The 26,293-nt window shown below is 46.9% G+C and overlaps 2 protein-coding genes across 3 annotated transcripts in view; one reads left to right on the top strand and one right to left on the bottom strand.

Moving 5' to 3' along the window:
- The first annotated feature begins 8,763 nt into the window (after positions 1-8,763).
- Positions 8,764-15,207, top strand: MGST2 (microsomal glutathione S-transferase 2). Its single transcript, XM_072335871.1, has 5 exons — positions 8,764-8,874; positions 10,285-10,384; positions 11,203-11,273; positions 11,975-12,056; positions 13,982-15,207. Exons 1-5 carry the CDS (start codon positions 8,817-8,819, stop codon positions 14,112-14,114), a joined length of 444 nt encoding a protein of 147 aa, XP_072191972.1. The 5' UTR covers positions 8,764-8,816; the 3' UTR covers positions 14,115-15,207.
- A 1,511-nt stretch (positions 15,208-16,718) lies between these two features.
- The window catches only part of MAML3 (mastermind like transcriptional coactivator 3), a 198,171-nt gene continuing 188,596 nt past the window's right edge, over positions 16,719-26,293 (bottom strand). Inside the window, exons 3-5 of one of the 2 annotated variants that reach the window (XM_072335869.1) lie at positions 25,487-25,729; positions 22,984-23,071; positions 16,719-19,623 (exon numbers count right to left, since the gene is read on the bottom strand). In XM_072335869.1, the coding sequence (XP_072191970.1) occupies positions 18,632-19,623; positions 22,984-23,071; positions 25,487-25,729 (1,323 nt within the window). In that variant the 3' untranslated portion in view covers positions 16,719-18,631. The remainder of the gene's footprint in view (positions 19,624-22,983; positions 23,072-25,486; positions 25,730-26,293) is intronic. The other variant, XM_072335870.1, reaches the window with a different exon arrangement.

Below are 26,293 nucleotides of genomic sequence, written 5' to 3'. Positions count from 1 at the left end.
GTTAATAAACTATGACGGTGGCAAATTTGTGGTCCTTAAAGACTACACTTCCACGCTGTCCCTACAGTTTGCAATGAAGGGGTTCTGACAGGAGATAACAACTTGAGTTGACACAGAGAAGTGTCAAAACAAAGCGCATCCCATTCTCTCTCCTGTACAGATTGCCTTATTCTTCTCAGAGCTTATAAGCTGGAACAGCACAGTTTCTCAAGATTACTACATCCTTACATTTTTAGCTTACTAGCAATAGAGCAGACTCCAGCTGCACAAAGCAGGGGTTAAGCCACACACCTGATGAGAGACCCACTGATGTAGAGTTAACATCCTTCAGCTCCCCTTTGAAGAAAAGTGAGGCTGAAAGGGATAGATAAAAGCAGAACAAACTTCTGAAAGTAATACTAAATTAACAACGGCCATCCTGATGGACAAACAAAAGAACACTACAGACCCCAGGAAACTAAGAAGGAATGAATTTCCAAAGTCACCTCAAGTGCTTTTGTTTGCTTTCAAACTAGCATAAATCATGAACGACTCCGGGACAATACAACTTGAAGTATATTCCAGTATTCTCCATCCATGGTCAGGTTATGCTTACTCCAGGCTACAAGTGTTTTATAAGAGAACACCAACAGGAAAACTAAGGATGTGATGATTAACATATTGGAAATGCTACTTCTCAATCTGCAGCTCCAGACTGCGGTGCACAGAGCAATAAATTAAGGGTAGGGGAATGCCTATGAATTTTTCCCAGTACTTCTTCTTTTAGACTGACTGAGCAAGGCTCCCTAAAGGAACAGCACCAGAGAAAACAGACCTAAACTCACCACTCAGTCCTCCTTTGGGGCAATGTTTCCTTTCCACAGCCTCACCAAAGGACGAGGACCTGCAGCCTCTCATCTCTTCGCTCTGATCTCATCTTGAAATGCAGGAGAAGGAAAAGAACAACCCTGCAGAGAAGGTGCTGCAGTTCCAATATTTTCCTCATGAGTGGTATGGAAACCCTCTGTGCACTTACCCCCTTTCTATGGGCACTTCAATAATTTGTGGAAGCAGAAAACCAGCCTTGTGTGATGGATCAGAAATAGCAGCTAATGCACTTGTGTGCAGCTCCCACTAGTCCTCATCGGAAATACCATTTTCTTCTGACAAGTGGGAGAGACAGGATTGTAGCAGGAGAACATTGTCAGACAGGCTAAGTGCTACAGGCTACATGTCTGTCTGGTGACAAATTTTGAGACTGGAACTAAATTTGGGATTAACAGAGACTTTAATTTGTTTCTTTCTAGGTCCTTCCTGTAAAACATACTGACAAGTAAAGCTTTGTCACCCTGAAGCTGTCATGCTGCCAGCATCACGGGCAAGAACCTCACTGTGAAAGGCTCCAGTAAGCAAAGGAGAGCAAGGCGAGAAGCCATTTGCACATGCTATTGATTTCACAAGGTATAAAGCAAAGAAGAAGCAGGCCTCTGAAATGCAAGGAAGTGAACTGTGTAGCACTGCTTAGGAACAGGCAGAAATGGGACATGTTGTATTTAATAGATACAACCCATCCTGTGCGGCTTCCCAGGAGTATCTCCTTCCTCCTCAGGAAAATAACTAATGGATTTTAGGAGCTGAGAGGGCATTTTCTATCAGAGGGTTGTGAGAGTGCCATGGAATGGAAGAAAATATGATTGTCATGTGCAGCTGGGAGAAGTGCTCCGCACTCATGTCAGAGGCCCACGATCTCAGTGGAAGATATTTATAACTCTGGCTCTGAAGAAGATGAAAGTAGTTCTGATGCTGAAAAAGGGGGGAAAAAAATGTTACCTAAAAATAAATGTCCCAAGTCAATGCCACCTATTTCTATGTTCCTTGTTTCAGAGCTGGTTAAATGAACTGTACTGAGAAGCATTTGGATTATTCAAAGATTATTAAGGCAATTCTGGAGCTGGGATGCTTTTTCTTTCCAAAATCTGTTAGTTTAGCAGCAGTTACCTGCACTCTGCCATACAGTCTCTCCCTGAGCTGAGAAAGGCGATTCAGTCAACACAGGGATATCAGCTGACCCAGGCAGTGACCAGGGTGAGTGTACAAAGAAAGTACTGCTAATTGCATTCCCATTTTACATGGCTTATCTCCCGCTAGCTTCTGCATGAGCAAAGAAACAAAGTCAGGCACGCAACATACCTCTTCTGCTATTCACTGTAGTTTCAAGAAAGAAATGGCTGGTAGTGGGTCACTCCCACAGACTGCTCCTGTCCTGCACTTCCTCCCAGACCATCAATCTGCCTAGGACAAGTGAGTGGGGTTCACAGGCTGTCTTCCTTCTCTGAGCAACAGCTGGGCAGTGCCATTCTCTTCTCTATTGGTGCAATCCCATAAGGCGCACGCTGCCTCTCCTCAGAGGTGTACCTCTCTGTTGCAGCACACCAGTACTGGGCTTTCATTTCTACACAGGTCTTCATTTCAGGACATTTCAAAGGCCTCTGTTTTAGGAAGCCATTTCAAGGGGTCTGTGGCTAACAACCCCAGCTATGGGAAAACTGGATTCAAAGGTGGACTCAGAGTCCTCCATCTCAGAGCCTTTAAGCTGGGTCTTTCATAACTCCCTCCTCAGCATGAGAGTGAGCAGACACAGATCAGGTTCAATGGTTTGGGCCTGGTGATGTGGATGTCTGTGCTGGGGCAGGTCCCATGCTGCTCGTTGTGCTGGGTGCTACGTAATAACCGCCTGCTGAACAGAAGCACCTATTTGTTTGCTGGGCCGTTACAGGCATCCAAAGCAGGTGATTTCCCAAAGTAGAGGAGAGTGTTCTGAGGAAATCAGAGTGGCAGAAGGCACATGCCAGTAGTTCTGGCATATCCCAGCAGAGGGCAATGCCAGATATACATATGCATGTGTCAACCGCAGAGCACTGCTCCAACATAAAACAAAGTTCTCCCCTGCCTGCCAGATCTTTTCATGAGCGAGAGAGTCGCTCAGTGCCAAGCAATGGAATAAAACCAATCTAGAATGAAGGCTCAGCAGAAGACCTGGCAGCAGGTAACGAGCCGGCAGCATGAACAAAGCCTTCCAGGTCAGTCCTGAGCTGCAAACAGTTATTGAGTAAGGAGAGGCCGAGGGAATACCTCTGCAGGATTTTCAGACTAAGGTCAGAGGAAAAAGAGGAAGTCTGTTTTTCTTGTTGTGGTCTTTTAATATATATATACACATATATATATAAAGGTCCAAAAAACAAGCAAACAAAAAAAAACCCCTCAACAGGAAGGTGAAGCTATAGCTCCTCCACCACACATCCACAAACACAAACCAGACAGACTAAGCCGGAATTAGTGTGGAGGAGGGAAGGGCAGGCAGACAACGCAGAGCCTCAGGCATCAGTAAGGCCCCGGCTTTCCTGGATTTCCTCTTTGAGCAAAGAAATGTTTGCAGTCTGGAAACCTTCATGTTAGCATCAATGCCCTTTCGGAAGGGACAGAAAGTGGCAGGGAGCAGGGTTTGTTAAATACACGAGTTAACAAAAAGAGGTGGCCACAGCTGGCAGCATGAAGCCTGACTCTCTCACACTGGATTGTGGTACTTTTGAGGAGAAAGCCTCAAGTCATTCAATTTATGGCTGAAAGAGACATCCAGAAGCAGCAACCACTTCAGAAATGGCTGATCAGATTGTATGTCAGGTGCACGGTAACACAGTGACCATCCATTAACCACACAGGCAAGTCACAGAAGTAGGAAGAATTTCAAAAGAGGAAGGATGTGAAGAAACACTCCCCAATCCTTCTGCAGCAATAACCATCACTATGACACCAGTGCCGACAGCAGCCAGTGTCGCATGGTGCTGCTCTGCGCTGCGCTTACCTCACCTCAGCAGCACTGAGGGGAGATGGCTGGCAGAGAGAGGTGTTGCTAAGCAACGGGACATGGCATGGCGGCCCACTCCCTGCCAGGCCACCCTGATGGTCTCTGGATTTGGAGGTACTAAGGGCTAGAAGGGGCTGCCAGAGATGGCAGCTGCCCTGTGGATGCCTGTGATGCACGCTGCACGGAATGCGGGCAGGTGGCTCTGAGGGACTGGGTCACACCTGCCTGTGGGGATGCTGAGACCTGCCACACTCCCTGCAGGCACTGGGTAAGGCCAGACACGAGCACAGATCGTCATCCGCCTCCAAAGCACAGCTGATTTCCACAAAGGTGAAATTAAACTTCCTTATGTGAACATGGTTGAAAAGAATCCCCGGAGCTGAAGTCGTGCGCTAATTAAAATAGATCTTTCTCCAAAGTAAGCAAGTTAAAATACCAAGTACAAAGTATTGTCACAGATCTACTAGGCGTTGTGAGGGAGACGAGAGACGTACAACCAATGCGTCCTCAAATCTCTTGCTGAAGCTCCTTTAATCCCCTGCATTCCACATATCAGAGCTATCACGCCGGCCTGGGGATCTGCTTCCAATTGGTCAATAGTAACAGGAAAGTCTTTAAACCTCCTTTTGATCCAGACATAAGTCACGTAAGAGCTGCATCTCGCAGACCAGCCCTCAATTCTCCCAAGACTACCTGCTGTAATCCGGAGATACCGTACACAGAACCAGCAGGGCTATGTGCTACAGGAAGTGTTCTCACGTCTGGAAGCACTGCTGACTCTCAGTTCCCATAACTTATTAATGACTTATTATTATTCATTGTTGAAATGCTGCCAATTTGTATTATACAGGCAGTCAGGCAAGATGATCATATTGGGCCCCAGCAGCTTTAGTCTGTGAATGAGCCGCTGAACATGCGCCACACTGATTTCCATAGGGTGCAGAATCTAGGAGAGCTGCCTCTAGTCTTCAGGCATCATCATATGTGCTGACAAAAGAAATGTGGCTTTGCGTAAGTCTCCCCTCAAACATCATGCGAATGCAAGCCCCGTAACGCCAGCCCATCTCCAGGCTGGTAGCTTTTGCAGCACACAACAAGTATTGCACAAGGCAAGTCAAAGGAAAGAAGGTGAAATAGCTTTGTATCATGCATTACTTCCTCTACTGTTGAACGGAAGAGGCAGGCTGTGCCTCTTTTCTGGAGATGCACTGCTCATTCTGGTAACTTTTGTGGTAGGAGGAACACATCTGAGACATGGGAGGTGGGGAATGTAAGTACCCCTTGATCACCACATACACACAACCCTTATACCCTCGGGTAGATGTGTTCGTGCACCATTTTCCTGCAAGGCTTCTAACAGTCTCTCCCAAGCCATTGCGATGCATGTGGAGCTGAGATCAGGTGAGGACATGTTAATGGGGAGGGAAAAAAAAAACACAAAAAACAATCCCACACCCTCCTTACACGAAGTTACTTTGAGCCATCTAGACTCCTATTCTTGCTGCTACTTTGAAAAAGCCTGGTATGATTACAATGGGATGTATTTCAAGATTGGCAAAGTTTATTTTTCACAAGCATGTGTAAAATCATATCATGCTCTAAGCCAACCCAGAACTGCATATGTTCTTGTAACATCCAAAGGAAAAACAAAACAAAAAGAAAAAAGCACTGATCTTACCCAAAGGCTTCAAAGAAATCCAAGAGGCCTGTGGGCATGCAAGAATTTATGTGCATATAACAACGCACATTAGCACTGATGGGACTTACAGCATATCAATCTTTTGTACACCCAGACGGGAACACCATGAACCAATTATTCCCTGACTTCCATGCAATATTGATGCAGGTGACAAAAAGCTGCAGAAGGTGCAGCTTGGGGAAGAATCGGAACCTTTGGCTACTACTTTATTTAATCCTTTTAAATCTGCTCTGCCACAACCACCAAAAATAGCCTGATCTCACTGGACTGACATCCAGAGGAAGGGGTGGAAACAGGATCTGTTTCACTGTTTCGTATTGCCTGTGCAAACCAGAGGACTCTGGACAATGAGTCCTTAAAATGAACCATTCATCCCTTCTCTGAGGGCCCATGCAAAGTATACATCTGACAGTGGCATACAGGGGTTATGAACTAGTATTTAGGAGAGAGCAATAGGAATGTTTAAAAAAACAAAGATTTTTCTTTCCTCTTTCATCTGTTTCACAGTTCCAATAACTTTGAAGCCTGAGTATGGTTCAGTACCATGCAGGCCCATGTTCTTTGTTATATATTGTTTTAAGGTACAGTAGATTAATTAACTGCAGAGCTCACTACTGTTACTGATGCAGTAAAACTGCTTTTGGCTCATGGGCCAGCCTCATACACTGTAATAGAGTTGATTTACCCTATAAACAGTTCAGGTGAAGTAAATGAGAGTCCAGATATTCTTTTCCTTGCAGAAGCCTCTCTAGCCTTCAGAGTCTATCTCCTAGAGGTGTTTAAATACAAAAGATGTTGCACTGCCAGTTGAGACTGGCCTTTAAGAAGGCACACCCCCCAGCTAGGACCCAATCTTGCCCTTTGCAAAGCTCTTTTCAGCTCTTTCAGAGACAAAAACCAAGCAGCTTTGTCAGTGTAAGTCCATTAAAAGAGCTTATTTGATCAGTCTGTTTTCATGCTCAAAATGCCTTTGGTCTCACTACCCCAACCATCTGCTCTCTTGTGACAGCAGCTCTGCCACCCTGCTGGGATCTGCCTTTGCTGCTGGGTCAATGGCAGCTTCTCTGCAGGGAGAAGAGCCAGCCTTCTTGGGAAGGTCTGCCAGGGAAGCACAGGTCAGCAAGACATCAGGAGTTTGCCATAAATCCTGTGGCTACATGGACCTCCAGCTCCAGTATTGAGCTGCCGTGTGAAACTTACCACTCTCTTCCCTGCCCTGTGCCTCAGCACACACTGCTCTGGATTACATTGGTAACAGAGAATTGTAGCTGAGTTTCCCTGTAGAGCACAAAGGGAAAGTATGGTGTGGGAGTGAAATATTGCTGGTAGCGAAATACCACCTAAGTCTGCTAAGACACTACCAGTATCTCTGACTTCACATAATGTTTCACTGTTCAGAGCCTCTCTTCTCACTGTTCGGCTTTGGACAGCTGGAGAAAACACATGCACTTACATCAGCAGACATAAGCAAAGTGCACATAAAATGCATGCAAGTAGAGGAAACACAAAATCAAACTGCTTTCCTCAAGAGCTGAGAAATCAACCACAGACAAGCTGCTATAATGTCCCAGCGCAACTGGAGAAACCTTTTAGTTGATCCTGGCATCTATTCATTCATTAGGACTTAGACACATCATAAAAGCTCTATGCATTTGAGGCACTACTGTACTTACACAATCAGAAATAAGCCTAGCCTAAAAGCCTTGTTTTGTGCATTATCTGATTTTCTATTACTGGGTTACAAGTAACCAGGAGGGAACGTAACTCTAGATCAAACTGTCTGTGGACTATATCCAACCAAAAGCAATACAAATCTATAGGCAGCTGCAAACCTTCTGCTATCGGTGGAATGAGAATGCTGTTTTAAAAGTACCCTAGCTCAGCCATAATGGCACATAAGAACACTCATACCCCAAACTGTATTGCTGCCTACCTTCTAGTCAAACTGTGGTGGAACTTCACATGCCTGCTGTCATTCTGAAATTCATATGCTTGGAACAAAGTCAGAAAGAAAACACAAGTTTAACCTCTTGCAGGCCTTACAACGATCAGCTCGTATGGGCTTAACTTTTCAAGCTGATCTTTCAGACTTTTCACTGACCAGCTTCGTGCCTCCATTATCCATCAGTCCCCTGCATTGGCAGGGTGACGGGGCTTTAAACCCTTCTCAACCAACCTTCAAAAACACAGAGAAACCGTCTTGTCAGAAAGCCAACCCCGAAGTACAGCAAGAACAGTGGCTACAGTGCATAAATTGGCAATTAAGGGTTACTAAGTTCAAACATCCAACTGCTGTTATTAAAGTATATCTTCTGTTCTAATCTTTAAAAAGAACAACGTGCTGAATTAAGACCCAAGAAATAACACAGTAAAAACTGGCACAGTAAGATAACTGACGTAAAGGCGCCGTTGCCTGAGCCATTACAATTAGCCTACTGAACTGGAGCAAACAAAATGCCCCCCTCAGTGTCAGTCAGAGACAAAGCAGATGGATGATCCTGGAGTCACAAGAAACACGACGCTGGTTTTGTTCTGGTTCTGGGATCACAGAGGCCAACAACGTTGAGCTCCCTGATAGTTAACGCTAGTTGACAAAAAAGCCTTGAGAGAATCTCTCCCAATCTTAAGCCTAGGCATAAACTATAGGAAATGTACAACAGATGGTAAAATGAGGAGACTTCCTTTCTTTCTTAGTTGTTTTACCCTCTGAATTACCCCCAGACAACACCTTTTGGTGTGCAAACTATTGGTAAGAGTCTGTCATGTCATCCATAAGAGCCTGAAAGTTTACACGCTGGGCAAAACCCTGAAATCAAGTACAGGGCCAGGACAAAGCCCGTCCCCCCCTCCCCACCTGCTGAACCTGCTGCTTTAGAGCAGCACTACCAGTGACAGATGCAGACCTCGCTGCACCAGGCCCTGTGCAAACAGCGAACAAAAAGTCTTCACCCCCAAAGAGATTACAGCTTGAAGGCTAAGACATAAAAGAACAGCTGAATCCACAGGGGCAGGCAGGGCTGGTTTTGTTCTCTCTGCGTTTTCACACAGGCAAGAGGCAGGCAGAGCTGGCTGACTGCATTTGAACTTTTCACGAGCAAAAAACAGCTGTAATTTCGCACTCGTTTTAGAAAGTTAGACATTTCTCTTCCCTAGGCAGCCCTTTGTTGCTATGCTGAAAAGCCCGGCAGTTCCCCCTCCCATCGAGTTCCTCCTTGCTCACTGGAGCTCCCTGCCCCACTCACACCCTGCTCACACGCAGGAGCTGCTGGGAAAATGGCTGGTGACTTAGCTCTGCTCGCTGCCGTGTCTCTGCTTTCTGCCCTCCAGCAAGGTAAGACCCCTGGGGCTGTGTGGCTGGGGCTTGGTGAGGTTTCCTCCTGTTCTGCAGTACTGGAAGTTATTTTATAATAAACTGGCTGCCCTGCAACTTTCACTTCTTGTGACTCCTCGGACTTCTCCCGGGGGAGCGCTGTTTGCACGCTGTGCAGCCTGGGAGGGAGTCAGTTCAGTGGGACAGGTTGCTTTGCCTTCCAGGAGAAACACATTTCTTTTCAACTCTGTTTTGTTTGCGGACTTTCTGGAATCATACTATTGTGACAGCCCGCAACCAGCTGTGAAGTTAACCCAAAAGCCATGCCGTGTCTTGGTTTCAATTCTTATTTATGCAGCTATGCAGCTGAAAAGCTCAAAAAGGGAGAGTTAATTTGTCAGATCGAGTACATCAATGCTGGGCAGAAAGCACTGCTTCCTGAAATAGGCAGACACGTGCTTCAGTATCTGGAAGGAAGGAGGAAAGTGAACCTTTATACTAGGCAGCAATAATAGAGATGCTCTGCAGCATGTCCCCCTCATTGCATTTCTCTAAGATCTAAATATATGTACATTATCCCTGCTGGCACGCTACAGGGAACCAAGGAGGTGGGCAGGTCTGTGACATCCATCCCTTTTGCTGTGCTTCTGTTTGTAACTGTGGGAGCATTTTTAGTGCTTGAGATGATTTTCTTTGAGATGAGTTGGTTTGTACAGTTGTGTTTGACACTGAAGTGTGAAGGGTTAAAGCCAAACCAAACCAAATTCATCAGAAGCTTCGTGCATTTGGAAAACTTCACAGATTGTTCAGATATTGAAAGGAGGAAGGGAGTCAGAAAATGCATACGTTCTTCTTTGTGGTGGTTAATCCATATTAGCTAAAGCTGACTAAAATTACCGACGGGTCAGGATAACTCAGATTTCAGTTTACACTTTCAGCCCAACATCAGGCCCAAAGAGAGCACCATAAGGATCTGACCTGTTCATCTGATGTAAAATGTCACAGCATGGTTTACTTCCAGCACATGCTGTAGCACAGGCAAACCAACGCAGATGAACGGCTTTGAGTTCAGCTGAGCGCTGTATGGCCTAACCTCTACATGGTGGCTGAGGTATGGCCGCAGCAGCACTGCTGCTGTAGGCCTGGGCTGTGCAGCTCTAGGACTCAACTCAAACACAAAAAGGGGAAAAAACACATTTCTGAAACAGCGGTTTTGCATTTTTCTCCCCTTTCTCAAGAGTGAAATACTCTTGAAGGCGTGACCGGAACTTCTGTAGGGAAGAAAACAGTTTTATCTAGTATCCTTCAGATAAAAAAAGCCAAAGAACAGTCATTGCTCTTGTAAAAAAAAGAAGTGTGTTAGAGACTCAACTGAGCTGTTCTTTAAGGAGAAGAACCATGCAACCCACAAGCCCTTATTTTTGCTTACAGGTCGCTTTGCTCGGCTGGTGGGAAAATCAAGAGTGAAGCACAAGATTATGCCCCCAGCTGTCACCGGACCTCCAGAATTTGAAAGAACATTTCGTGCGCAGTAAGTGCTGACATCACGGAGATGGTGGCGATGAATAACAGTTCAACACAGCAGAGAAGTGAAAACATTACCTTAAGATATTACATTTGTCATTGCATCCTACGCTCAGAAAAAGAATGAAAAAGAATTAAGAGAATGCTTTCCAAATGGTGTGGCTATTATTTTAATGACAACGGGGTACGTTCAGCTCATTTAAAACAGTCCCCATTCAAATTCTGATAAAGATGGGCTATCAGATCCTTGGCTGCACCTTGCAGAATTCAGTGTGCTGACAAGAAAACTGATGACGCTGACAAAAGACATGGTCTTAACCATAAGAGAATCCTTAATGTGCTGCCTGTGCCTGGTTGCACATTGTAAAGGCACTTGGCCTCACCGGAGCAGTCTGGACTGTCTGCATGTGGCTCTGTTCTGCCTTCCACTGTCCCAGGAATGCTGACCCACAAAACGTGCTCACTGAGTATGGAGATAAGCAATCAACACCATATCTTTGGGCTTGAACTCCTGCCTGCTCCTGCTGTACAACCGCCTGAGATAGGGTATTGGTTAAGCACTTCCTTGTAGGTGGGATACCAAACCTTGTCTAAGTTTAAATATGAGGAAACGTTTGAAACTGTTTGTATTTGTACTGAGATCACAAAGAAGGGAATCTCTAGGAGCACCTAATGCTGGCTTGAGCATGCTCCCACTGAATTCAAGAGCACTAACGTTGGTGGGAACAAAGTGAGGCCAAAGCTGATTCTCCTTAAAAAAAAAATCTCTCTCACCCATAGTCCTTTCCCTTTCCAGAATAACATTATGTCAAATTTAACCCACAGACAAAACTGTGTCGAGTTTTACCCTATATTCCAGACCGTCCTCTGGATCGCAGGATGTTTTTGCAATCAAGGTAAAGAGTTCTTGCTACCCATTAGACTGCAAAGATTTAAAAATCAGCTTTATTGGGAGGCAGAATACTGCGGACATTCTTTTGCCTTCTCTTCATTGCGTTGTCTTACCTCAGCCTTCCTGAAGGAAGGCTCAGTGGCACTGCAGTCCCTGCTTAGTCATGGCCTTTCACACAGCCTCACCAGATTTTGCTTTTCTTGAAAGCCATGGAGCCACAACATGGCACATTTCTCATTCATAGAAAATCCGCTGAGGATTTTCTGGGTGAATCATTCAGCAGAGCAGCTCCCAGATGTTTCCCGCTAACAATTACGTGCACGTTATAGGACAATTCTCATGGGACATCAAACACAGCTACGGTCCCTTGTTCATTCTGCACAGCACTAAGCACTGAAGTGCAATCAGCACAGAGCATCTCCAGCCACAGATGGAGGGCTACTGTCCCTCAGGTGTGCAGGCAGACTTGTGCAAGCCTGTTGTGTTTCTCACATACCTACGCAGGCTGGCATTTTGGCATTAAAAACAAATAAACAAACAAAACAAACATTTGAGTTTGGGGCTCCATTACATCCAGGTTCCCACCTCCATTGCACTGATATAAAACTGGAGCAGCTCCACTGCTGCTGGATGTGAGATGGTACACGTGCTCCTAAAATGACTGTCAGCTCTCCTCACTTTTCCCATTACTTGTTTCTTTCTTAGAACTAGCCTCCCTGCTGGGCCTGCTGTACATGTACGCTCGTCACAAGTACTTCCACGGCTATGCACAGTCTGCATCAGGAAGGTAAGGAGCTGCTTGCAGGTTACAGACCCCAGCTGTAGCCTGAGCTGGGCTGAGAGCCATGGCCTGGCAGTGAGAAGTCACTGCAATTGAGTGCAACTCTTGCCAGCAAGAGGGATGAAGCAAAGGTTGAGGGGAAGGAGGGCTGGCTGTGATAGGGAAGCCTTGGGGTAAGGTGTGCACACACTGCAGGTGATGGAAGGAAAGATTGGATGTCCACCTCAACTGGGCCTGCTTTGTGCCGAGCATACAGGCAACCACACTCAGAGGGCCAAAGGCAGAAGCAGCTCTGCAGCTTCTTGTGAAGGAGGCTGCTCAGGCACAGCACACACAGCACCGGCTTGTCTGCTGCTTCATTTTCCCTCAGTTTATCACAAGAACCTTTAGCCATACAAAGTGCACTCAAAGAAGCAAACACATCTGTCCTTGTAGGCTGATAAACTTTCACCAAACAGATAAGAGGCACAGCTTCAGATAAGTGTATGTTAATGAATGTAAATGCACTGCCTGTGGCAACATGAATCCTGCTACAACAAACACACACATCAGCGAAACACCCCTCTGGTGTGTATAGGCACACTCAAACACGCTGCTGCTTCTTTCGCTGAAGCCACAGCACTACCTGCTTTTCCTTGACCCAGGGCTCCCAGTAAGAGATGCAGTGGTTCAAATGATGCAGAGAACAAGACCAGCAACTATTAAGGACAGCTTCTGAGATCTCATCCAGCAATTCCTTAAACAGCCCAAAGTTCACTATTCTTTAGCTCAGGGCCCCGATTTTGCTCTTTACCAGGCCCACATTCCTCAAGATCACAAACTCAGCCAGGGTACAGTCACTGCAGCCCAGGTTGCTTCTGATCTTAATGCCTTTAACAACCTCCTCCGCATTGGTGAGCAACAACACTTTGCTTCTAGTTTGCCTGTCCAATGCCTGAACCAGAAAGTTATCACCAATGGACTCCAGGAGACTCCTGGGTTGCATATTGTTTTCTAAGCAGATATCTGGGTAGCTGTAATCCCCTATCATGATGAGAGCTTGTGAGCATGACAAGGCTTCATCAATGAATTAGATGGCCTGTGGTAGACTCCAGCCAGCTGTCCCTAAAGGTTCCCATCCCTAGTCTTAGCCCACAGGCTCTCAACCTGCTCCTGACTGTTTCTCAGGGGCAACCCCTCAAAGTCTATCCACTTTTTAACATAGAGGGCAACTTCCCCCGCCCGTCCTACTTTGCCTACCCCTTCTGAAAAGCTTATAGCCCTCAGTGGTGGTATTCCATTTATGCGAATCACCCCACCACACTTCTGCAATAGCAGTAAGACAATAGTTTTCCAAGTGCACCACAGTTTCCAACTCCTGCTGCTCATTTCCCACACTGTGTGCATTGGTATAGAGGCACTTCAGCTGAGCTTTTGGATGAGCCTTCTGAGAGGAGCCTTACCCACAAACATCTGGGACAAATCTGAGGGTTTCCCCTCCCGCTGCTTCCTAGAGTGAGCAATCCCTGCCTCCCTGTCATTCAGCAGTGTACCCCCTCCCCTAGGAGTTCAGATTAAAGCCCTGAGATGAGCCCAGCTTCTTGCCCCTTCAAGTCAGTTGTGTCCCATCCTGCGTCAACATTTCCACTGTGTCAAAGATGCCTCCTTGGAACGAAGTAGTTCATATCAGAAAAAGTTCTCAACTTCACAGAAGTATTAAGGAACACCAGGGGAAGTACCTTCCTCTAGAGGAGATACTAAGAATCGCTCTCCTCCCTAGCAAGTGTCACGTGCGGGACTGGTTCTATTGCCAAAACACCCAAGGTAGTGTTACAACAGTGGTCTTTGCAATTGTGCACAGCTTCTCTTGACTGCGGCAGACAGGCAGCTGGTTTCACTGTAAACACACCATGTACAGCTTGTAACAGCTTTTTTCTCCCTTCCACTTCCAGGTTAACGGGTTTTTATTTGAGTCTGATAGCTCTGGCTTGCTTGTCAGTCCTGAGTGCAGCTGGGATTGTTAACAGCATTATGGATGAGTACCTGGGCTTCAGCATTGGGAAGAAATTACATAAATTGTTCTGAAGACTTTAAAACTAAATAAAACCCACAGGTAAATAATGCGGAAGGTCTCCTTGGACACCAAAATGATGATAAGCTGCATGTGAATAAAGCATCAGAATTCTCCATTAGCATCCCATTGCAGCATTAAACAAACGCTTTTTCTGGGCTGTTTACACTTTCTCCTTTCCCTGTGCTCTTGAAAAGGAGTCACTAAGACAGAACAGTGCATCACATTGCCATTTCCTGCTACACGGTTTGTCTTCATATACACTACTGCAAACTCTAAACAAATCACAGAAAACAAAACCCATTAATTCACTGAGGAACTCACTCAGCTCCAACAGGCACTGCAAGCAACACCCCATCTTACCCAGCATCCTTTGGCTTTGTTGATGCCTCTGAAGCCTTCCTTCACTCTTCTCCACTTCCAACAGCAGCAGCCACTCTGAACAACAGAACAAGATGCTATAATGCAGTGCAAATTACACAGAACTAGAGAGAAATGAAGACCGTGACCAGCCATTTCAGTAGCTCTTGGTAATTCAAAGGACTCTGGTAATGCTGAATGCATTCATGCTAGAGCCAGTAAGCAGAAGCTTTCCCAGCTACATCCGATGCACAGCTTGGCCAAAAACAGTGCACACATTTATGGTTCTGCTCAGTCGAGTCTATATAATGAACACTTACTGTCTTCCTAGAGTCCACTGGGGTTATTAACCTGAGCACTAACTGAGCAGTGGCTTGGGTTCATCACCACCTTTCACACAAAAAAGGGGACACAGTGTGTGTGCAGAAGTTTGCCCTGCAGAGTTACTGTAATGTGGTTTAAAGGCTTATCTTAGTGGCTGCAGGTGGTGGCAGCTGATGGGGTAGTCAAAACAATAAAGTGAAATGTGTCCATAGGTGTAGGACTTGAGGGCAATTGCAGCTGCTGAGGTCAGAGGACAGATGATGGTGGTGAGCAGGCAAGAGCTGACATGGCTGTAGAAAAGGCAATTCTCTGGCACGTGGTTCCAGGGAAAAAGCAGAACAGAGACAACAGCCACAGAAATCTCCGGGAATTCTTCTACAATTTTCCTCTGACAAGCAAAAGGACAGCAAACCCACCTGTCAGTGATGCCTTGAGGCAGTCATGGGCAGTGAGGAAAAGAAGGCAGGTGTCCCAATCACGCGTCAGGCTTGAAATATGTAATAGAGGAGACCCAGAGGCTGCTGATAGTGTTCAGATAGGTCCTTGCTTCTGAAATTGTTCTGCACTCAGCTCACCTGTTGAAATGCTTATGGATAGCTACCAATGCCGCAGGGGGAGGAAGAAGCAGCACAGGGACGGCTACATGTGCCAAAAAAAGGTGGATGTGAGGCTGCAAAGTGCCATCTAGTAACACACACTGTAGTACTGCGGGACACATGTGAGCTTCAGCTGCTTAGAGCTGCATTTGCAATGGCACCAGTAGCACAAGCCACACAAGTACTACAAACCACATAGCCCAAACACAGGCCTTTTGCAAGCTGCACTAGCAGAGCCCAGCATGTGGCTCACTATGACTCCCCAATGGGGTGTGAACAGGAGAGATAGGTGCCAAGCCTTGAAGGCTGCATGGCATGCTTGTCTTACACAGGTCACATAAATACGACAAGCCAGTATGCACTTACTGGAGGGTTTCTGACCACAGAATCTCTCAGTGGGGCAGCAGGATGGGGAGCTGCTGTGAATATGCTTTTCCCTGCTTCCCTAACTCATCTACCTCCAACATCCAACTCCATGCTCCCCTCCTTTCTTTCCCCTGCCCCCCCATCTCACCTCTCCAGAGCACACCTGCAGCACTCCTGAACCTTTCACCCCACGTCCTCCCCAAAAGCATTTCCTTCCTGCACAGAACAGTCACTGAAACAGAGATGCTGCCTCTCATAGTGGCACAATGAGGGACCAGCTCACCTGTAGCAACCACTCCAGTAGAGAGTACAAGCCTTGTCTCACAACACCTGAAAGTAACGGGAGCCTTCCTTGCTCTTATGAAAGGTGCAGAAGGGCCTCAGAGCAATAGCACACAGCTGGCTGTACAAACCAGCCCCAGCAGCTCATTGCACTCACCTGTGGTTGCCACCTGCCTGGTAACCCACGTGTGGGGCAGCATCACCAGCGTGCCACAGGAGTGATGGGCCGAGAGGTGATCCCACAGACCAGCCTTGCATGTGACTCGGATAACCATCTTTTATTTGTTTGGTGGGAGTTTTGTTGTTGTTTTTTCTTTCTTTTTTTCTTTTTCTTTAAAAGTGATATGTTAACATCGGCTTTTTTCTACATTTTCAGAGCTCTGTACAGGTCTTAAGAGGAAATAAGCAATGCTTCATGTACAAAGTAAAAACAGAAAACTAGAAAAATCTGAATAAAATGGAGCAAGTTGCCATCAGGGATACAGTACAAATTAGTAATCAGACATCATCTGAAGTGCAATACCACTGCAGTAAGGATGAGTTAAGGAATGAAATAAAAATACTCTATTTTAAACAAACAGTATATATATATATATTTATATGTATATATTTTACAGATAGTAGACCCAGTGATATCTGTAGAATTGTAAAAACATATTTACAAATAACTTTTTTTTTTTTTTTTCTTTTTTTTTTTAATATTACATATACATCAGCACCATAGTAAGGAGGGGGGAAAAAAAAACAAAACCAAAAGGACAAAACCTCAAATCTATTAAAATCTACGTCTAGTACTTGGTCCCAGTACGGAGTATTTGGAGGAAGCTTTGCAAAGACAACAGCTCAGCGCTGGCCGCCGTCCGAGCCCCAGAGCTGCTCTTCCCAGGGTGGTGGCTGTGCCCCCCTGAACGCAGCTCCCATTGGCCTGCCTGTGCCCCCATGCTGCTGCCTTCCCCCCGTCCCTCGCGGTGCTGTCACTGTGGGCTGTCCCTTCCCTCAGGCTCGTCCCAACAAGAGCCGTCTGCCCACCCTGTGGCTGTGGGCTATGAGAACTTTGGCTGGTGCTCTCGTTTGCTGCGCTGGGGCCTGACCCAGCTCCTGCTGCAGCAGCAGCAGACAGGCAAATCTCTGCCATCTTCATCAGTGACCAGAACGGGACCTCGTACTGTGCTTCAGAACCGGGTAAGCATGACTTACCCTGATGGGCAGCTCTCAGCTGAGGAGGTGGCAGGTTTTGGAGGGCAGCTCTCAGGCCCCAGCTGCATTGGGCAATCAGAATGGCCAGCATCTCTGTGCAAGACGTATCACCCCTTCACTGCAGTGCTCTCGGCACCAGTCCACACAGTGGAGATAGACAGTGGAGACAGTGATACGTCTGTTAGCTAAAAGCGTATTTGGGCAGACTCAATGTTTGTAATGCCTAAATCCATTATTTTAGCCATTCATGCATGCTCTTTACTGTACTCCTTCCTCGGCTCCCATTTTTCAAATGCTGCAGTGAATGTTATTCCTGCAAACAAAGGAGGTTAGACCACCACTTGCTTAAAACAGAAGACCAGGTGGCACTAAACGTCAGGTTGAGAGCCCAGCCCTGCCAACCTGATAAGCCTGCATTTTGCAATCTGAGAGAAGGAACTTGTTCCTGCTTGCCAGACTCTCCCTGCACATCTTCCCTTCTTCTCCTCCCCTCCCTGCCCCCTTGAGAAGAAAAGCACAGTGAGTTTACTTTGCTTTACACTGACAGATGGGAGGGGGATGTATGAAAATATACCAGGGAGGGAGGAGAGACAGGAACCTCCTTAGGACTTTTGCTGGTGCCCCCTGGTGCCTTTCAGCCCTTTAGCATCTCTCTCAGCTCTGTTCTGCAACCTGGGCACACAAAGTGCTCTGACAGGGAAGCACTACTGCAAGTCCCTTGGGGACTAAATAGCTCCTTACACAAGCCATCCACTAAAGCCATCTCCAGCAGCGGTTCTGTAATCAAACTGTCCTCACTGCACAACAACACTCATGTTCTGTTACACTCCTACTGGGTTTTTATCACTCTGCAGTGGAAATGGCAACCTCTCTGTGACTGTTCAGGTTTGTCACATGTGTGCCCCTTGCAGCAGCCCAGAGCCCGGCCATGGTTTGCTGAGGCCTGCTGACACTGGGGCTGGCTGTGCATGGTCACCTGTGGGCTTCTTTGGGCTTCCATCTGCTACCCTGAAAGCTGTAGCCTTCGCAGTTAAATGAGGTGGGAGACACCAGGGCTACCCCATACCGCTGTGCAAGGAAGCCTCATTTCAGTGAAGAAAGACCACATTTTCCCTTCTGGAGGCATCAGCTGGCTTTTCCAGTTTCCCCATCCTGCCCCACACCCATGCAGCAGAGACTGCTTGTGGAAGTCTTGTGATACCAATGTTCTCAGCATCACCCGAACCTTCCCAAGTTGGCTACAGATCAGCTCGATTTGCACGATTAAAAACAAAAGAAAACAAACAAAAGAACCCCAAACCAATTCAAACAAAAAACCCCAACAATCCAAGGATGGGGAGCACATCCAACCCTCTCCTTGATTTCTTCAAACGTAACAACCCACACTCCAGACTATACAAGCCCATTCACTGGGGGTTTCCGAACAACTCATCGAGTTCTTGTATCCACTCATCCCCTGGTCCGCTCTTAATGATGGAGTCCACGAGGTCTGCGCCCTCTGCTAAACTGGAGAATGAGCCCCCAGCTCCTTCGTTACTGTAGCTGTAAGATATGTCCTGAGTGGGATTCCTCTCATAAGCCTGGCCTTGGCTGCTCGGAGCAAAGCTACCGCCTGGCATCTGCTGTGTGGGAGGCTGGCTAAAACCAGACATCGTGGGGACCCCCTGGCTTATTGCAGGCATCACCATCGGCCTGGCCTGGCTGGTTCCCTGCTGCCCAGGCAGCGGCTGCAGCAGCTGTCTCCCCATTGCTGGGTTCAGGGCTCTCACTGTTCCGCTCGTGTCCACAACGGTCTGATTAAGTCCTTGCGGGAAATGCTGCTTGGGCAGCCGAGGCTGCCCCGACTGCATTGGGTATGTTGTGCCATTATTGAAAGGCCCGATTTCGCCGCTAGTCCTTCCGGGTATACCTTGCAAGCCTCGCTGCTGCCAGTTCTGCGTTCCCTGAGGGACAGTCCCCATCAGGTTCTGAAGCCGTGGTGCTTGTGGCCTGGGTAAGACCTGTCCCACCGCTCCTTTCATCTGCTGTTGATGCTGAGGAAGAGCAGAGTTCACCAGCATGTTCTGACCAAAACTGCTGACCATTCCCACCGCTTGTCCAGAGGCAGTTTGCCTCGTTCCCTGGCTTGCGTTATGCGCCATGTTCATGCCACTTTGGTTTGGGTGCTGCAACATTTGGCTCATCCCTGTGCTCATACTGTACATTCCCGTCTGGCTGGAGGAGGTGTTGCTGTAAGGAGCCATGCCCAGCTCTGACTGGCCCACTGTGGTGGGCAGCGTGCTCGGGTTCTGGGAGGGACCCATTGCCATCATGCTCGCGCTTTGGGCCATCATTCGGGACGTCCTCATGCTCTGGAGTGCCGCTTGGTTTCTCGCAGCTGCTATGTCCTGGGGAGAACCTACGCCAGAAAGGGAGGAAGGTGAGAAAAAAACACAGTCCTGTAAATCTTACACAAATCAACACGTCTGTGCTTAAGAGAGAATCTGTAGGAGCCTCCTGCATGACAGTGGGATTTCAGCTTGCTGTGCTTTTCCAGTGAATAAATTACTGTTTCACATGAAGGTTAGCAGAGAACTAGAAGGTTACCTGTCCTTGGGAGACGTACCTGCAGCCTAATGGTAGCCGTATCTCAGAGAGGATGCATTCTGCGCACTGCTGTGGCTGCAGTCTCAGCACTGCCCTGCCAAATCCCCACTTCTTGGAGCTGGGAGGCAGCACAGCTGAGTGTTACCCCAACCAGGAATCACTGATCGAGTTACGTATTTAATTTGTGAAGCGGGACACTGCTCCTGTCAATACAGACCGGCAGCTTAATTTCCCATCAGGCCCCAAGCAAGGCTGGCAAGGTGAAAAGGCCAGCGGTTTACTATTAGGTAATTTTCAATGACGACAATTTAGGGATTTGTACCCAAAGGGATTTGTGGCTTTGGATTTTTGAAGCACTGTGGCAATGTGATTCCTTCCACGTGTGATGTGCCACTACAGCCACGATTACTTCCCTGCTAATGAGCTGCTCGCGCTGCACGGCCACTGGGGCCGCAGGGCTAACACAGGCCTGTCTTTCTGGTACTTTGCTGTGGCCAACAAGTAGTTATTTTTGCAGTGACCGAGGAGTAAAAGTCTTCTTTCAAAAGGAAAAGCATTTTCTTGTTTGCGTGCATTTTTTCCACAGGCCCAGGGATGATGTGCGCCCTGCTCTGTGCGATAGTTATTCCCTCACGCTTCTGAAAGCTGTACGGCACTGTGATCAGAAGTGTTTAATCTTCTTCAGACACATCTGGTTCGGCTTCTACCAAGCAAACGAGAATGCTTCCAATGGCCTCCAACTGAAGCAAAAAGCCGAGCTTGACTAACCTGTTTGAAGCTCCCTTTTAAATATCTCCATTGTCTTTCAAAAGTAAGCCTTGAAAATGGAAATGTCAGAGTCAGAAGACCAATCAATTTTTTAATAGCTCAGGAGGCATAAATGAATGGATTTTCTTTACCATTGTTACTGATTAAGTCTATGGAAAGAAGAAAAATTGTTTTTTTGCGGACATTTAAAGCAAGGAAAGTGTATTAATGAATCAATATGATAAGCACATTTCAGTCCACCTCAGGCCAGTGATGGGAAACCAGAAAATCCTAACCTTGTTAAATTCCACACCGTGCCAGAGAACTGGACTGTGCTCACGTCTTCCTTTGAGGGGTGGGGGAGCTATTGATTTCTGGGAAGCCAATACGCTCCTGTATTTACTATCTTTATTTAAAAACAATTACCGGAGCTCTGATTGTGCCACGGGTTCGCTGCGGTTTTGAGTCAATACCGTACTGAACTAAATAGAATCCTCAGCAGGCAGAGCTCCCAGAGCAAGATGCTCACAATTACCCCAGCTCAAATATCGCTAAATGCAAGAAAAAAAGTTGCTGCAAGAATCATAAATTGTACAACAAAATCAGGATGCTCTTAAATCAGCCCCTGCCTGTTGTCCCTCAGCGGCAGGCAACGTACCTAAATGTCTGTGGAGACCAGAGAATGTTAGGCCCTGCTATTTATGTTGGCTTGATTCCCATGAGAAATGGCTATGAATAACCCAAGTGTCGCTCCTGTAGCGTCACACACGATGCAGTGGATGGCTACATCTCGTTTTCCCTGCAGCAGGACGAGCTTCAGGAGGATGCTTTTAGCTCAGCTCTCCAACATATACATAAATGGAGCATTCTGTAGCATGAAGAGAGACCATCTGGATCTTATTTGCAGAGGGCAAATGTACGGCAGCTTTCACTCCATCTACGCTACCAATTAAATAGCTTTTTTTAATGACTGGCACTAGGGTCCCCTTGATTTATTTTTTTTTAAATGTAGGTCAGCTCCTTCCTCCACAGTTGCAAGATGCCTCTTCTTACACACATTCCAGCCAGTGCTGATGAGTGCAAGTGATGCTAAAAACCTCTAGTGCACCTCTCACCAATTGTGGACTGCAAACAGCAGCTGCAAACTTCCAAAGGAGTCAGCCAAAGCGAGCGGCTCACTCCCTGCCTTTGGGAGCTGCTGCACCTGGCGGGAGAGGCAGGGCTTCAGGCAAGAAGCAGTTAAAGGGGAGATGCAGCAGATTGGAAGATGTTGGGCCACATTCTGGTCTCAACTCCACATAACCCACTGCACTGGATTACAGCGTCGTGAACAAATAGGAAAAAAAAAAGGTGCAATATTTATATTTAAATTGGCTCATTTATGAAAATGAATTCCTCGCTCTGTCACATTAGCCTAAACTCTCTTCTGCATTTCTTTTAAATTATACATATGAAGGCAAGGTTTCAAAAAAGCATCGACACAGAAAAGATTTTACATATGCTCCTCAAATAACGCGTGACAGTGCACACATACATTTTGATTTTGCAAACAAGTTATCGGGAAAGAATTCACTTCGTATAGAATTAATGCTGCCAAAAACAAGAATTGGAAGGCAATTAGAAGGAGCCACACTGCTGTCTGTCAGCAGAAGCTTTGGCTGTCTGCTCGCTTTCTGAGCACCAGAACTGCAGTGTGCTTGCCTGCCTTGTTTCTGTTGCAGTTATGTGACACTATCATGGATACGCAGCACAATGACATGCTGGTTCCACGTACATTCAGAATCCATGGCTGGCGAAGGCATTCAGCTGATGAACCGTACCAAAAAAGCTCAGGATTAACCTTTTTCCTAAACCAAAATGATTACCCTCACATTCCCCAATTATTTGTGAGCACACCGAAATAATCCTTGCTTTGTGAGCTCATTACAGAAATCTCCATTTTCATCTCAGGTATTTCATTACATTTCTCACACCTGACATTTATCAGACACTACTGCTGGTCCTTCTCCAGGTGAAGGTGACCTCTGTGAAATTCCCCGCTCATCAAATTAAACAAAGTAGGACATGAAAAAGAGTAAAACCAGGATACAGCAAGGGATGCTGGCTGAAAAAACAACAACAATGAGGGTGAAGGCAAACAAGATGAACCCACCGAACCCAGGAATCAAGCAGGCAAAACGCATGTCAAATACAAAATGCAGCTTTTGCTGAGCGGAACAGAAAGGAAATTAGAAACATGACCAAACATTCCAAGCTGGGCATTCCCCTGCAGTGAAATCTGTGGTACGTGCAAGTGTACAACAGCCCACCTTCCTATTCTGCTGCACTGCTTAGCTCCTTGCATCCACAAAATGCACAGGTTTTCATACTCCCGCTCCAGAGGTGTATTTTGCCTCCACAATATGAAAAAGAATGTGACTTTTACCTTGGAACTGATTGACCTGTTGCACTGGATATGGGCTCCGCTGTTGCTGCAGATGCTGCCGAGGCAAATGTGACTGCTGCTGCAACTGCTGAAAATGAATGAGGGAAAGAAAGCAGAAGTGAAAAAGATGATTAATTAATTAGTGAGCTGTAAAGAGGCTGGTGACAAAAGTGCTGCAGCAGAACCGCAGTGTTCCTTATCTAGCAAGTTGTTCTGGAGAGACAAGTAGAGACATTTGAAGAATCCTCCTGAGAGTACTTGGGCTACTCAACACACAGACTCCTTCTGGTTCAAAAAGGAATAAGCACTGAGGCTAACATTGTCTTTCCTTACTTACAAGCACTTCATCTTGACCTCTAAAGAGCAAACTGAACTGTCCTCAGGCTGAATGGGGAGGGAGGGTTATGAGAAAACTCTGCTTACCCAGGTCTGAGTGCTGCTGCATCCACACACCCTTTCCTTCCCCCAGCCCTGACAAGACCTGTATGTATATGTATATATATACAAATATTTTCCTATATATAGTCCTGGTACAAGACTGCAGTCCACCTCTGCATCCAAAATGCTCAGCTGCAAAGGGCAATGCCTCTGAGCACTGTGACCCAAGACCACTGCCCAGCCAGAACAGAAACAGCTACTAAGGCACATTTCCTCATGCTATCTGGGGAGCTGGCAATTGCAAAATGCCCCTGCCCCTTTGTCCAGCCCATGCTGGTTCTGTGAATACTCAGGCATCTAAAACAGAATCAAGGGTTGATTATGAAAACAGAGAGCATGCCTATCAGACCTTTCAAAGCCCTGGGTGTACTTGACCGAGCAGTTACTACAATGACAGTTCTCATTGCTTTCATCTGCACCTGTACAGATGCTTTGTCCCAAACCAGGGCTGAGGAACAAAGGAAAGAGAATGGCAAAGACAGAAAGGAAGCAAATACTAATCCTAATGCTTATAAATACATGTTACATATGATCAAAGAGATTAAGGGAACTTTATTAGGAACAAAACACTCAAAAGCTAGGAGCTTATGGGCTGTGCCTTTTAGTCTTGCCTTCAGCATCCGAGTCAGTGAGTGGCTCTTGGGTTTACACAAGTGAACTGGGCTGGTTCATGCAGAGGGAATACTACTGCATCATCGCTCTGTACTTGTTTCCTCTGAATCCATTCATGCATCTTCATAGGATCACAGAATCATGGATGGTTTTGGGTGGGAAGGGACCTTTAAGATCATCTAGTTCCAATCCCCCTGCTATAGGCAGGGATACCTCCCACTAGACCAGGTTGCTCAAAATCCCATACAGCCTGCCCTTGAACACATCTATGGAGGGGGCATCTACAGCTTCTCTGGGCAGCCTGTTCCTGTGTATCACCACACTAAAAGGAAGACTGTCTTCCTAATATCTAGTCTAAATCTATACTCTTCCAGCTTAAAGTCATTTTCCCTCATCCTGTTGCTACATGTCCTTATAAAAAGTCCCTCCCCAGCTTTCTCATAGGCCCTCTTCAGGTACTGGAAAGCTGCTATAAGGTCCTAGCTCTCTCAGCCTGTCCCTGTAGGGGAGGTGCTCCAGCCCTCTGAACATCTTTGTGGTTCTCCTGCTCCAACAGCTCCATATCCTTCTTGTGTTGGGGGCTCCAGAACTGGATGCAGTACTCCATGTGGGGTCTCATGAGAGCAGATTAGAGGGGCAGAATCACCTTCCTCAACCTGCAGGTCACGCTTTTCCTGATGCAACCCAGGATATGGTTGGCCTTCTGGGCTCCAAGTACACATTGCCAGCTTGTGTTGAATCTTCCATCAACAGGCACTCCCAAATCCTTCTCAGGGGTGCACTCAAGTTTGACACTTTTTAGAAGCACCCTTCCTGTTCCTTGGGAGATAAGCTTTATGTTGCTCAGAAAGGCCATGTGAAGGTGGGCTAACCATCAGTACTTCTGTGCTTATACAGCATGCACAAGTTCTAACTCAAAGTGGCACCCAGGTCTTAAACTGTATTTCCCCTGACAAGAGCTAGGAGAAATATGCTGAGCTTAGACTGACCTATCAGAACATTTTCTAGGTGAAGTAGAGGACTGCAAGTTTAACTGAGGTGTGAGCTTGCAGTAACTGAACAGTGTGACTTCCTGCTGCTTTTTCTCCTGGGTTGCCTTTAAATTGCATCTGAATTAAACACACATACAAGACACGACCATTTAGACCAGGTAACGTAACGTCTGTACTGCACAAGTCTGAGAGCTCTGGGAACTGGTGTCAGGCTCCAGTGTCACATCTTCACACTGCTGCTGCTGGGGTTGTGCTCACTGCTGCCCCACTTCAGCCCATAGTTCCCACCTCTCCCTGAGGCTAGCATGACTGCTTGCATTGTTTGTGTGATAAAACAGAGTAAAGAACTGATCTGGGAGATCAGAGAGAGAATCGCTGAAGGTGAATGGAAGGGCTGTGCTGCACTGTCTGTGGTACCTGTGATCTCACATCAGCCGCAGAACCTGAGACAGATACCATACCTGCTCTGCTAGGATCTGCTGCTGTTGCTGCCTCTGCTCTCTTAGGAACTGCTGCTTCTGCTGCTCTATCACGTGCAGCTGGGCTCTCTGCTCGATCAGCATCTGCTTCATGATGGCTGCTTGTGGCTGGTTGCCCAGGAAGGGCCCCCCCGAGCTCGTGCCTGTGACCACGCTGCTGGCTCCTTGTGGGACAGAGGGCTGCATGGCTGCTGCGCTCCGGGACAGTCCCACCTGGTGCTGCTCCTGTGTGGAGAGAGGGAGAAGGGCTCATTACTGAGGATGCTCTGCCTGTAGGGAAGCTTTGGCTCATTAACACTGTGCTGAGTCTGCCGGCAAGGGTTGGAGCTTGGAGAAAGTGGGAAAACCGGACAAACGCTGGTGGCTTGTGGCCACGCTGTGCTGCAGGGACAGGGGCAGGTTTCTCCTCTCTTGCACCAGAACCTGAAGCTCCAGGCCCCTTCCAATAAGGCAGGAGCACTTCATGATTCACCCGTAATAAGAAAAGAAAATGGGGTGTGAGGTGTATTTGCACTCAAAACAAGTAGCCTCTGAGCAGTGTTTTTTTTCCAAGGTTTTCCTCCATCATCACAACTCTTTCCACTTCCTTCTCTTTCTCCATGTACTGTCATATGGTTCTTTGGACTCAGGAGCCGAGGTCTGAGGCACACACGGTGAACTCTGAGCCGGCAGCCCTAATTTCCACTGTATGCACCGGAATCTCAGGATTTAACCACATCACACGTTAATCCGAGATTCCATCCCACTAGGACAAAGAGCTTGTAGCTGGAAGGACGCCGGACACGTGCT

The sequence above is a fragment of the Excalfactoria chinensis genome, chromosome 4 (assembly GCF_039878825.1).
Source record: "Excalfactoria chinensis isolate bCotChi1 chromosome 4, bCotChi1.hap2, whole genome shotgun sequence".
Classification (NCBI taxonomy): Eukaryota; Metazoa; Chordata; class Aves; order Galliformes; family Phasianidae; genus Excalfactoria; species Excalfactoria chinensis.
Note: the sequence above shows the minus strand (reverse complement) of the source record. Positions and strands in the feature narration are given on the sequence as shown.